The sequence below is a fragment of the Coloeus monedula genome (genome assembly GCF_965178545.1).
Source record: "Coloeus monedula genome assembly, chromosome: 3".
NCBI lineage: Eukaryota > Metazoa > Chordata > Aves > Passeriformes > Corvidae > Coloeus > Coloeus monedula.
The window spans coordinates 103,079,283-103,093,287 of NC_138783.1; the positions used below are offsets into that span (position 1 = coordinate 103,079,283).

General features: G+C 37.6%; 1 protein-coding gene across 3 annotated transcripts in view; it reads right to left on the reverse strand.

Annotated features, from left to right (window-relative positions):
• Window positions 1–14,005, reverse strand: part of CTPS2 (CTP synthase 2) — a 63,672-nt gene that overhangs the window by 16,696 nt on the left and 32,971 nt on the right. For all 3 annotated transcript variants that reach the window (XM_082279117.1, XM_082279116.1, XM_082279115.1), the window contains 2 exons: window positions 2,617–2,713; window positions 739–794 (listed from right to left, as the gene is read on the reverse strand). In XM_082279117.1, the coding sequence (XP_082135243.1) occupies window positions 739–794; window positions 2,617–2,713 (153 nt within the window). The remainder of the gene's footprint in view (window positions 1–738; window positions 795–2,616; window positions 2,714–14,005) is intronic.

The window sequence follows — 14,005 nt, forward strand, 5'->3', positions numbered from 1 at the left end:
AAATATTTCCCAGGAGGCCAAGCCAGGTAATCTCTAACACTGCTTTCCAAGACCATTTTTCTAGATACTGCATCTTCTCTCCCACAAAAACTGCATACAACATTATTCCCCTCTACTGAACAACTGCAGGAACACCTCAGCAATAGCTTGGGTGGTGTCAGGCCCCTCAGCACAAGAAAGAGATTGACATGAGTCCATAGGAGGCCCAACCACAATGGTTAGGGGCTGGTCCACATGCAACATAAGAGGAGACTGGATGAGCTGGATTTGTTCAGCCTGGGAAAGGGAAAGCAATGAGTGGATCTCATGGCTGACTTCAGCTATCTATAGTATAAAGAAACTCTGCTCAGAAATGCATAGCATGTGACTGAGACCAAAAGAGAAACACTCAAGAAGTCTCCTATTAGATACAAGGGAAAAGGTTCACAATGAAGTGGTTAAGCGTCGGAACGAAATGTCAAAAGATGCTGTGGATTCTCTCTTCAAAGAGATTCAAAATTAGATGGAACAAAATCCTGAGTGATCTAATTTTACAGATGGCTCAGCTCCAAACAAGGAGTTGGACCAAAAGACTTATTGAGAGAGGTTTCTTTCAATCTAAATTATACTACCTAACCACTACTGAATTTTGGTTTATGTTTATGTAAGAAATCTCCCACTAGCTTTTTTCTGCCTACCAAGGGAAACACAATATGTCAAGCTTTACTTTTGAGCACTAAGTACATTAGCAGTGCTTACCTCATATCGATGCCTGTGTCGCTCCTCTACAAACATTTCATCACCATAAAGTTTCTCTGAATATACAACAAAAGAGAAATTAATGCCAATGTGTTGCTTTAATAGTTACTACAATTATTTCTTGTAATTTAAACCTCAAAAAAGTCACATTTAGCACATGTTAAACATAACAAGACATTATTCATCTCACTGCACTTTTCAGTTTTTCCTGAGTGATGACCAGTTTCTTTTCATTTACTGTTACCTGAGTTTATTCAGGATTCATATTCAACATTCCTTGACTCGAAATACCTTAGGCAGACTAGAATCTAAACAGGCTTTAACTAATTTAAATTGTAAAGCTCAAATAAATAAAAAAATGTCTGAGTGAACCAGCAATGTAAAATCCCTTTAGGGTTTTACAACAGTTGCACACAAAAGATTCAGGGAAGGAAGCCTTAGCATCTGTTCCATTTTAATAGATTATGCATGGCACCTGGCATAATACCTCCAAAGAACAAACACAGAATATTGCTTTTCTCTGTTTTCCTGATCTCATTACCCAAATGACTCTTGCAGTCCTCTGTGCGTAATCTTGAACACTCCAAATTTCACAGCAACAAGGAGCAAGTCAGAGGTAGGCAGTAAACCAGATCTTAATCATATCTCTCACTTATCATCATGGCTCAAACTTTGCTCTCAATTTACCCTAAGATCATTAGGATTACTACCTTGCTAGGGGGTTGGTACAAGAACTAGACTGCCCGGAACATCTTCAAAAATTGCAGAATAATAGTACTGCCATTCAAAAAAAAAAATGGTGTACGTCTTAATTTTAAGACAAATTACTTATGGGATAATACTTTTTTTCAAAAGTATTATTTCCATTCAAGTTGTAGAGCATAACAAAAAGAAATCAGATTTCCTGATTAAATTACCAGAACTTTTTGACTCTTTCTAAAGAAAGATCTAAACAGACCTAAACAGCTCATAACATTGGTCAAGAGTTACAACACATGTCAATTTTTATTAACTTTTCCAAGAAGTGCTTAGGCCACAGAACAACTTGGACATTGTGATATGCACATCTGTATCACATGTAGGCAAAGCATCACCCAGGTTAGTTAGATCACCACTATGGCCATCTCTAGAAACACAGATTTTTCATTAAATGTGCATATTTATTACACTTTGGTCTCCTACTGAAGTAGATGTCATTTTTACACACTCAGAAGGATATATTCCTAAGTTCAACATAGCTAAATAGAGAACAGCTCAGCTCAGTATCAGGGGCAGGGCAATAAAAGAAATATGCACATATTTAATCAATAGACAAGAAACTACATTTGACACAATTGCAGCATCACCTGTATTACTACTGTATAAAGGGCTGATTAATAGGAGACAAGTATTACTTCAATTTTAAAATACACATAGATCAAATTAAACAATTTGTTCTATATTCTGGGGTTTTTTTATTTTGTTATCTGAAGCATCCTGTTACAGCAAATCATGTGCCTTTCCTGCAACAGATACTTTGCTTTCCCGAAACAAGACTGCTTCCAAGGCCAGGCTAGAAAATAGGAAGAAAGTGCTCTGACCTTCCCAAGGATATAATGAATTAAACTGCCATGAAATGAATTTCAGTTTTCTCAACATTTTACTCATTGTTTTTAAAAAAGCATTAGACCCTAACTGACAGTTTCACTGGGAGTTACGGATGTCTCTCATTTCTTTTTTACATTCCAATTCTCAATAAATGTAAATAACAGGATCAGAGTGAATGAGCTCAGGGAAGCTGTCACCCAACTGTTTGCTTTAGGTTATAGCATTTTTGATTTTCCAGGTTACAAAGTTCCTATCCAAAAGGCAAGTCATAAGAGCAGAAAAATAACTTACTTAAAACAGAATTTTCAGTTTTGAAAACTGTCCTCCTCTTCCCCAGTCTCATTGTTCCTCCCATATCTCCAGGATTGTGTTCTGGCATGTCAATAACCTGTAGAGAAAAGTTGTATAGACATTGTTTCATTCAACAAATAAAAAAATCCCTAAAACAAGCTTGCCTTGCAAGCTGCACAGATGTATAAGTGGAACTTTATGTATTTTACCTCCAATTCCCAATTATTATTTCTCTTTGGTTTTTCTAATGCTTTGTTCTTCAGTACTGGCAGTGTAATAGACTGACATTGTTAACCAATTGGTAACAAACTTTTTCAATTAATGTTAAGGTTAACAAAAGCAACTTACTAATTTCTTATTTTAATTTTTGGGGTAGAAAAAAACCCCTTCCTTTTAAAAATTATACCCAAATGTTACCAATAGGATAACTCTGCCCAAAGCTTTCTTTGTGGTAGGAGTCCACAGATTTTTAAAAATTCAAATCCACAGACCAAAAAAATCCACCAAGTGATAAAGACACGATCTCTGGAAAAACAAAGTCCCTGAACCTCACAGTGTTAGAGGCTGAAAGATTATCCTGAGCAAATATTCCTGTAAATTCTGCCATTTCTTATATTGCTCTTTCTTATGCTAAGAGGCCCAAACAGCTGTGTTATCAAGTGAGAAGACAATCTCCTTCTTGGGAAGTGGGAAGAGGGAAAGGACAGGCAGCAGCAGAGCGAAGAGGAAAGAGGACACTTGTAGGGAGACTGTAATGTTGTAAAAGCAGAGTATGAGAAGAGGTGACTCCAGTATGTGTGTGCTATTTCAGATTAGAGATGTAACTAATTTATCACAGGAAATGGAAAACCATTCCCCCCCTGCATTCACCTCTACTAAAGGGTTTCTCAGCTTGCTGAAGAGTTCACAGAATACTGGGTTGCCTTGTATGAAGAATATGCTATTTAACATAAAATTTAAAGACAAGGATATACAAATACTGGGTTTGAGGACTGAAGCAGATGGGTCAAATGGCTGCTAGGTGGGTCAAGTGAAACCCAGGCTGGTGGGATTCAGGGTACATGAGAAACCACAGCTTAGTGGAAGAAGTGCACTTAATTTTGCTCAGTTTGAAAAATCCTGCAGGGTCTCACAACCCTGTTTAGAGGAAACCCGTCCAAGAGAGGTAAAACAATTCAAACTTGTAGAAAAATGAGCCGAAGCTTTGACTTACATACTTGTATTCACATATACACGGTCAGTGAGGAATGTAATTGACAAAGAAAAGTTCTAAAAATACAAATATTCACATATATGGGTAATCTAGAATGGATTTTTATTAACCTTAATTTGCCCTCTGTGAGTAATGAAAACAATTTCTGAGGATACACTTCATAAAGTGAAGTTATTCAATATAGGAGGGATGGTGGAAAGTGCTTAACCTTTGGCCTTGTGCCAAAGCATTTCAGCTGTGTAATTATCTCTGTACAAGCTTATACCTTCAAAATGTTATTTATAAGCTATATATACTCATTATAAAATGCTAGGAGCAGGAGTTGTGATCAAACCAATGGGATATTACAAATCCTTCAATTACCACTCAAATCACAAAGGTGAGGACTGTGGAAAGACACTGAGCTACCCACCCTTCCACAAATTCAAAAAATATAAGAAAACCCATTAATTGAATCCTTATTATTTTAAAAGTATGAAATTTACTGAATTTATTTTATTTCCTTTCATTTAATTTCACTTTTTTCCTGAAGTAATGGCCACCAAAAAAAGAGGGCATCAGAAACAGAGCATCTGTTCTGCTGAAGCCTTCTGTCATCCTCTGGGTCAGACACCAATGTGGGGCTGCAAGCCCTGCAAAATGGCCTCATAAGGAAGATTCAGGTGAGTTTCAACACCAAGTGTGTGTGTGTATGTGTTTTCAGCTCTCCATCTTTCCCAATACTTTTAGATTTATAGCAAAAAATGGAAAAGGTTTGACATATTAACTTTTGTAGTCAGGTGACAAAAGGAGCTACTTATGAAGTAACACCTTGGAACTGTGTGGCTCAGATGAACTCCAGCAACTACAACAGCACAGCCCTCAATGTTTACTTATTACTTGAGTTTCTCTGCAACAAAGTCTGTGCAAGAAGCTTTTGAAACCAAAGTGGCACTGCTGCTCTACAGCCCAAAGGAAGTAACGAGAATCAGAAAAGCAACTCCTATTAATGAAATATTTTGCCATATTAAACAGAATTTATTTGATCAGAAAAAGGTGAGCTTTCAAATAGTGGTCATTTTGAATAACTGTGCAACTGAATAGATTCTTCAAAGAGCTTATGCTTCCTGGCACAGAATAAATCAGCTCTTCCTATGCATTAATTCTTTGAAGGGTAGAGAACAACACAGAACAGGCACCACAAGCAACAAAAAATATCAGTAGGGAGGATGTAAGAATAGACAAGGCATCAATTAGGTCTTTTTTACCCAAACCTCAACTGACAACACTACAGGGATTTTACAGAGAACATGTATTATACCAGCCAGCAAACATGAAATTAAGAATGAATCACTGTAACACCATACAAAGCACATTCTAGATAGAAAGCAATTTGATCAGTATTAAATCATGTTACTAATGAATAGTGACTTCAACTATTAATGAATAGAAATCTTCTTTCAGATATCTACTGCTTGGATTGTTTCATTGCTGTTAGAAAACATATAAAAGCTAATGAGAAAACCTTTCAAGCCCTGACACACAACACAGAGCAGCCAAGGCCCTGAAAGCCCCACACCTATCATTTTAGTAATCACCCCAGGAGCATTACATTTTATCTTTGTTTTGCCTCATGTCTTGCAATGCCATTTTGAGAAATACATCTACTCTGGTTACCTTGGCAGGGGAAGAGGGGATGTGGGGGGTGTCTGGTTGGGGTTTGTTTGCAGGCCTGGTTTTCCAGGAGTTGGGGAGGGAGACGAACATTACTTGATTTGAACAACTCATTGCTGAACTGCTTTGGAAGCATGTTTTTACAAGTTTGGGGGCTGGGTTTTTTTGTCTTTTTACCCTGCCCTTGACTGGTGAGCAAAAGATTTATCAATGCTGAAAAAAATTACTACACATGTAAGTGCTGATCAAAGCATCCGGAGATGCCACGACCCTGGAGATTAACTGAACCCTGAAAAGAGGCTCTAAACACTCAGCACACAAGAGATGTGTAGAGAGAAAGCTGACAGGAGCAGGGAATACAGTGACAGGTACTGATGAATACTAATCCCTGCTGAATACAGCTGTGAAAAAAAATGCAGCAGCACAAACTGACAAGGACTTAACCCAAACTTAAGGAACTAATCGTTTTATTGACTCTTCCATCATTTCTCTGCAGGATTTGTCAGGACTTGCTAGATTTGATCTGATCAATCAATCACAAGTTCATCAGTAAACAAACCCAGACACCTACAAACGGGATGTTTGTATTAACATCTACTCTGTTTTAGAAAGCAACTTAGTACAAACATTTTAAAGAAAAAGCTGACAACTGCAACACTACTACCAGTGGCACTGAGAGCTTCCAACTTGGCAAGGAAACCAAAAAGACAGACTTTCCCTGTTCATTAAAAAAGAGGGTTACATTTTCAGTTACTGAAAGAATGCGCAAATATTACATCTGCCTTTTCCCCCAGAGATATCCTAGCTCCAAGCAAACCCCATCACTGCCCACCTATCTAAAGCACTCAGCCCACTAGGACTGAATCAGCTGCCAACAAAGCCACTTGCAGATTTCAGACTACTCAGTCCTCCATTACTCTGACTGACATAATTCTGTTTTTAAAAAGATGACCACCATCATGTATAAGATCAAAGCAGAAATCATCAACAGGTGATCCGTGCAGTTACATACTGATATGAGTAACCAGCTTGAAAAATCCTTTTCTCTACTCTCTTTACTAAACTACAGCACAGTATCCAAACATTCCAGCAAATACCAGTTTAAATTTCTTAGAACTCCTAAAATCCCATAGAATACTACTGTCAATTATTTTCCAGTTTGGGTGATCACCTTCTCCACAGATTTGCTGTTTCCTATTTTAGAATTAAGTAACTGCCATGGACCATTTATTTATAAAAGTCTAAAAGCTCTCTAAGGATTCTCTCTGAATAAGCAGAAATTCTGCTACAGAGTGTTTTGTAACATTTTCTCTAGAAGTATTCATAAAGGGTGTGGCTTCTTTTCAAACAGTGCTAACACACTTGTAAGCAGAGTGCAGTGAACTGAGGAAGTTAATGGAGATGTTGATATGCAAAGCCCATACAGATATTGCTTAACAGCATTTTGAGAACTCATTCAAGTTATTCCAAATGTATGTCACAGAGTCAGCTGAAAGACTTAATCAAGCAGAAAGTTTCAGACTGTTAGCATTAGTGAAAGGCACAGGACTGGATAGTGCTGGCTATAGAAATACACTGGAGTGTCAGTCACGCCATGCCACGAAGGGCAGGATTTGCCACAGACTTGAATAACTAAAAAGAATGTGGAAGAATGTTTTCAGACTTCAGACTGGCCCATCTCACATTATCATTAATCACTGAATACTAATTTAATTTCAGAAAGATCAGCAAATCTGTAGCTAGGAAAAATCCTTCATCCTATCACATACATCTTTAAAAAATTAGAACTCTGTTACTGTTTTTGAAGGGGACTTATCCAGCTGCAATTCCTAGTAGGTGAAATTTTGCCCTTACCAAATGCCCTTAAATCTACATCAGGTATATCAGAAAGAGGAAAGCATGAAGCAAGTCTGTGTCTCTGAGCATCCTAAAGCATCCTAGAGAGTGAGATAGAGCCTGGTGCTCTCGTCATCAAACATCCCAGCCACAGTGGTGAGACAGGAACAATCAAACACAGCCTGTTTGAACAGTACTGTGCTTGGATGGTCTCTGACTCAAGAGAATTATTATATCCTGCAGGCAACTGCCATGGAAGACAGCGCCACGGACAAGCCCCATTACCTAAACCACAAAAAGTAGCCACACAAGCACAAGATTGTCCCTGGTAGAGACAAAGAACAGCACGTGTTCTACCCTCAAAACTGTCCAGTGTTCTATGCTTGCCCTTCCCCGAGTTATCATGCCTGAGCAAGCATCCATTCCACTTGTTTCTCGTTCACTAATAGAGCTGTGCTAGTTAGAACAACGTCATTATCAGTTATCTCTGCCTTCTGCAAGCAAGACAGAAGGAAAATTGCTTACTTGAAGGAAAGTAAGCAGGAAAACAGATTATTTCAGGTGTCACTGCTCCAGACCTTCACTGAGGAGAATTACTGAGATCAGCTTTCAGGAAATGCTCAGTGCCATGTCCTACACTATCCTAGTACTTCTTGAAGAAATTCTGTTCATCTGTCGTAAAAAACACTATCCTCACAGGGAAGATGAGAAGAACTAGCAACTGTTCTTCATCCCATTTCCCTAAAGTAATGAGACCACCACCAGACTTTTAAGAAAGACTGCCTGGATTCCAACCACTGATCCCCCTCACAGAATGGTGTCACCAATCATTCTGATATTCTGTCCACCTTACAAATGTGCTCAGTGATGATTTGGTACTTGATAACCAGGGACACAGAAACTGAGGCATTTCTTTTAGAAAGCAAGTGAATGGGCAGCAAGTAGAAAATTACAGATTGACCCATTTTAATTCTTATTCTAGTTGGAAAGTACTTTTGTTGTAGTGTAAAACTTCCCAGATAAATGTAGAGCTGAGAACAAATCCCTGAAGGAAGTCCTGGATCAGCTGAAAGACATCCGTGGACTATTTATTTTATTTACTGGATATGGAAAAACATCCTCTCAAAAGCACAAAATTCCTATTTGAATAGAAAAAAATATATATATATAAGGTACCTTAGTTGAAAAGTTGAGAAACAGACTGGAAGTTTTCAAGTAAGAGCTCTACTCACACAAGAAAAAAGTGCAAATGCTATCTAGAGCATGAAATCCATGTCAGTCTTAAGAACACAAACATGAACATCTGTACTTTTTTGTGGTTTTGCTTCAGTTTTAAGAGAAATTACTTTTTATGTTTCAGCCTGATAAATTGTTTTTACATTATCAGACAACACATGCTTGATTGAAGATTAAACAACTTCTAGCAGCTAAAGTGATTTCACCAACTAGGTTTACTTGCATCTGATTAATATATCATTAAATTGAGGTTTTAAACTGAAAGAAAAAAATACACAATCACACTGGTTGGTACTGACAAAAGAAATTGCCTTACTTAAAATTTGGAGTAAATTAATGAAACAGAAAGAAAGGATTCTAGCTCCATAAGGATTTCTCTGCTACAGATATGTAGGAAGCAGCCCAGCACCACTCCTAATTAGGATATCTTGCTTCATATTATGCCCAAAGATCAGTGGCTGACCGTCAGCTTAATGGCTGATTCATCACCTTTTGAAACAGACATCAGAATTTAAAATCTGACATTTCCATATTAAAAAGAATTTTCTACTAGTTGGACTAAATTGGTATCTCTGATGAACATTCTATGAAAATCAGATGAATAGAAGGATAAACAATACATTTATGCGGAAAAAAATGCTAATTTTTAACTCTTTTAAGAACAAAATACCCATAATACAATTCAAGATCCCAGGGAAAAGCAAAGTAGTGAGAAAATATCTTGAAATGTGTTAAAGACACCACTGAGCAAGCATGCTAAACTGCTACAAGGTATTTTGCAGGCTGTATGTCTTTGGGAAAAAAATCCCACTAAAGATAACTTCAGACAGTTGTGAAAGTAAATCTTGATCTACACCCAGTGCCAAAATCTTGCACCAATCTGATTGCTTTAACAAGCAGCTCAGCTGAGTCCACTCTGGAAAACCACACAAAGCAGCCAGCTCATGCCAACCACTGTAACCTTTAATTGAAGCAATTTGTTCTCATACACACGTCTATTTTCTCTTCAAACTGTTCTTTTACATTTAAGCTGCAGCTTTTTAGAAGTGAAAATAGATGTAGATAACGAAGCAATGTAGATAATGAAGGCTGGAGTAGTTCTCATACTAATTTACAGTATAGTCATGCCTCTTCCTACCTTCCACCCCATTCTTTTCTTCATTTACATCTTTGCATTTTGAAACAGCATCTCACTAAGGATCACAACCAGGAAGAATACTGTGCAAGCTAAAGTAACTGGTGTGGAAAGGCATGCAGGATCACTTCAACTGTTTAAACCAATTCATATCTACCATGTAGATATCTTGAAATATTTTACATGCATTTTTGTATTGTCATCCTTCTCTCTTCCTCTTTGAACCCTCCTGGTTTGGTTTAAATCCTGTGTCATGCCAGATGTCATGCCAGTTCCCTCTGCTACCTACTCCCCATAACAAAGCATACAAAATGAAAGGCCCTCTAGAACTGAACCTGACCACTCCATTATTTAGGTCCTCCCACTCAATTTACTAATTTGAGAAATTCTAGTAATGTTAATCTTATGGATTAAGAGCAGAACAGACATATTATAACAGGGAATTTCTAGGCAAACATCAGTCTGGCACAATCACTCTAATTTTAATTACTATTCTTGTCTTCCATTGCATGCCCAGAACAATAAATGTACTTTGACCTATCGTCTCCTTCATGTCTGTAACTTTTCCTAAATTACAGAGAACATGAATGCTGGGTGTCTCGTTAGGCATACAGTACTGACATTTATTCTTCTGGAAAGCTCTCCAGCAACAATGAATGGGATTTTCTTTCCCCTATGAATTCAATAGCGGATTACTTCCATGAGTCCTTACCCTCCCTCCCACATATACATCATCATGTCTCTCATTCCAGCTGAAGAACTGGGAGAACTAAAGGAAGAGCTGGATATCATATAATGGCAGTCAAGGTGCTGACTTGTAATTCTAGGATTTTCTAAATCCTATCGTTTCCTATTGTAAACTATATTAGGAAAAAAAGATAGCATAGGGGGATAATTACAATGACACAATTTTAAACAGATTATCTTGCAAGTAAGTACTTCGGCATTTTCCTTACTGTCTATCCAGTAACAGTAAACATCAGCTTCAGAAAACCAAAAGTAATGATATATCTTAATATCATAGCAGAGATTAATTACCTTGATTACCTCTGCCAAGCATTTCAGGGATGCTTTGAGACACATGCTTTACTTTACAATTAATAGCTTCCTGCTTCCACTTCGGAAAAGCTTCAGTTGGCCAAAGACCATTGTGTCTGAAAGAATCTTAATTCTGGTAAAATACACTAATTTTTATAAAATTCTGAAAAAAACCATTTATGACCTACAATCCAATTTTTTTTTATTTCAAGCAGAAACCATGATGTTTTCCTTCTGAGCAGGATCCCTCCTGTCTCACTTTGTCTGTTCTACTTCCTCCAAAAACCTGATAAACATCACTGTTCAGATCACAATTTAATTCTGCACTTCCTGTGATCTTTTCCACCAGCACATTAACTCTATTTCCTTCACCATGAAATGACAAGAATTCTTTGGAATTTGCTTTCCTTAACTGTGTTTATAGGGTACATCAGGGGGTCAAGTTCAGACAGCATTTAAAAGGACAAGTGGCTTGACCAGTTCCACCCATGCCACCTAGATCAAACACTAATTGCTTCCTTCCCCAAAAGGGCACCAGTCAGCACCACTGGGATGCCTGGATTCATGTAACGAGGTCCAGAGTTAACATGACAGTACTGACATGCCTTTGCAGTTCTTGTTTGCCAACAGAGCATAAAACCAGAATTGCAAATCTTCATATTCATTTTTAGGGATGAACATGGTACACACTTTTAAAATATAAACCAACAGGAAGAGCTACATGTGAGGAAGTAAGAAGAGAGAAGCAGAGAGAATATGTGCATGCATATGGCAAAAAGGTCAGAGAGGAGGAGAAATGGATCTTCAGATCACTTCTTATTTACCAACAAGATGGTGAAAGCCTATAGGAAAAATTTTACCAATATTGTTTCCAATAAAGTAACAACTATAGAGTCAACTTATACTAATGCAGATCAAGCAGGCATTTAATTAGCATGACATCAGCCCAACACACCCAGCAGAATTCCAGACACCCTCTGTGAAAAGTGTGGGTGGCCAGGTACAGATTAATTCAACAGATAATGCAGTGATCTACTCAAATGCTACAAATGTTTACTAAGCAACCAAAAGACATTGCCACACAGCCAAAGTTCCAGGCTGTGTAACCACAGTGGCACACAGCAGGCACCTAGCACAGGCAATCTCACAAAGGCGAAGTTTTTCAATGGTGCCCATACAAAAACCATTTTTATCCTTCACCTGCACCCCAGATAGTCTCCAACAGCAGAATGAAGAGTCAGAGAGTGTGAGAAAAAACTTACTTTAAAAGCACAGATCTACACTGAATCATTGTCAAACCCATTGCAAATGCAGTTCTGTTGTTTAGTGCCTAACTCTCCAGTATGGAACATCATATTATCACATACAATGAAGGATGGAAGGCAAATATATACAGAATTAAGAAAACAGAAAACCTCACTAACAAGAAGGTCTTCCTTTCGGGGAACTTCCATATTTTATTCTATTTCATGTTAATTTTCTTCCATCAGATTAATTCGGGGGGGGGGGGGGGGGGGGGATGGGAGAGGGCAAAGAATTTATTAAAAATAAAACTTTAGCTACTAGCTTCTCATTCATTTTTAATAAAAACTAAATACTTCACAACATAATGTAAAAGCTCTTCGCATCTCATAAAATACACCCTCCAATACAACCATTCAACTGATTTGAATCCCTTGGTTTTTATTGCCCATGCACTTCCAGGCACATGTTCAATTCCAGTACTCACTCCCAGGTGTCTACAAGGCTATTAGGAAAAGGGTGGAAGTCCTCAGCTGCTGCACAGACCTTTCTCTGCAGCTACCAAGCCACTTTACAAAAGCAAGTGTGTTTCATTTCCTCCATTTGGTACGGGAAAAATAAGGTAGATAAAACAAATTTTTTTAACCTAGCAGAACCAGGACTTCTGTGATATCTAATCTTGTTCCTACACTTTAGAAACAAGGCAGCTAAGAATACAGAAACCACACATTCCCCAGTGAGCTTCTAACAAGGCCAGTGCCTTAATATAACTTCATCCCTTATCTAGGTAAGAGAAGCTTCTACAGAAACGGCATTCATAAAATTGGAGAAGACTTCATGCAGTTTTCAACATATGAACTCCAGTAACGTATTGAATTATGCAGAAATCTGTGAACAGGCAACCTAGTTCATGTTCCTTAATTTTTAAATTTTTCAGTAATACATAATTTCTGCAAGCTTGTTTTAAGGCCAGTGGGTGGAGGAGATGTTTTGGAGGTGTTACATTCATCAATATAATCCCATCATTAAGGGATCTGGACAATCTCTTTCCAAACTTCCTTTCTTTACATTATTAACTTGTCAAACAGGACAATGGTGAGGAAGTTGTCACTAGTTAGACTGCTTCCCCTGTGTATGGGAATCATCTCACATAACTTCAGCTGCATAACCTTTAGATAAATAATTTAAGGGAACCACCTGAGTGCTTCTCTCTGTAGGGACCAGAACACAGACAGGGGCCAATACATTCCAAATCACACCAAAACATGTGGCAGCTTGAAATGCTCATCTAAGCCATGTGGTAAGGAGTGCTGTTCTGCCCTAACATGTACTACACGCTTGCACAAAAACCTATTTGTGAATGTCCCTTCAACATCCATTCTTTGTCAACACTATATATACCATCCCAGAGCATCCTTAGTTCATTCTGAAGTGACACACAATATATTGCAGCATTACCAATGCAGACTTGGGCATACAGCTCTACATTAAATACAATGTGCTCTGCTTGTTAAATCAAACACTGAGAGACACTCACCTATGTCCACTTCATCCAGAAAAATGTTTTGTACATAATATAAATTTCCCTATTTGTTTTACAATTAGCTACACATAATTCCTTTTGTAAGTACTGGAAAGGGCAAAGCTTTTTTGATAATTCAACATGCAATTCTTCTTAGACAAATGCTTTTTTATGAAGAAAATCTTAAGAAAGGAAAAAGGTGGGAGGTTATTAACAGGAAGAATGCATTTTTCACAGAAACTAAATGTCTAAATGAAGAAATGCAAATACCTTTAAGTTAAAGATATAAATACCAAATCATTAATCTCATTCCCCAAATATTTAAGAAGAAACTTGTAAAAGGCATCAATAACTGAGATTTTTAATTATTTTCATTTGTTTTCATTTAAGGACAAAAATGGCATTGTGAAGTTAATCAATTATCAGGACTAAAAGATCAAACTGATACTCAGAACTATGACCATGGCATAAAAAACATGAGCATTCTGTTTGTGTGCAGTGTCAAGGAGTTGAA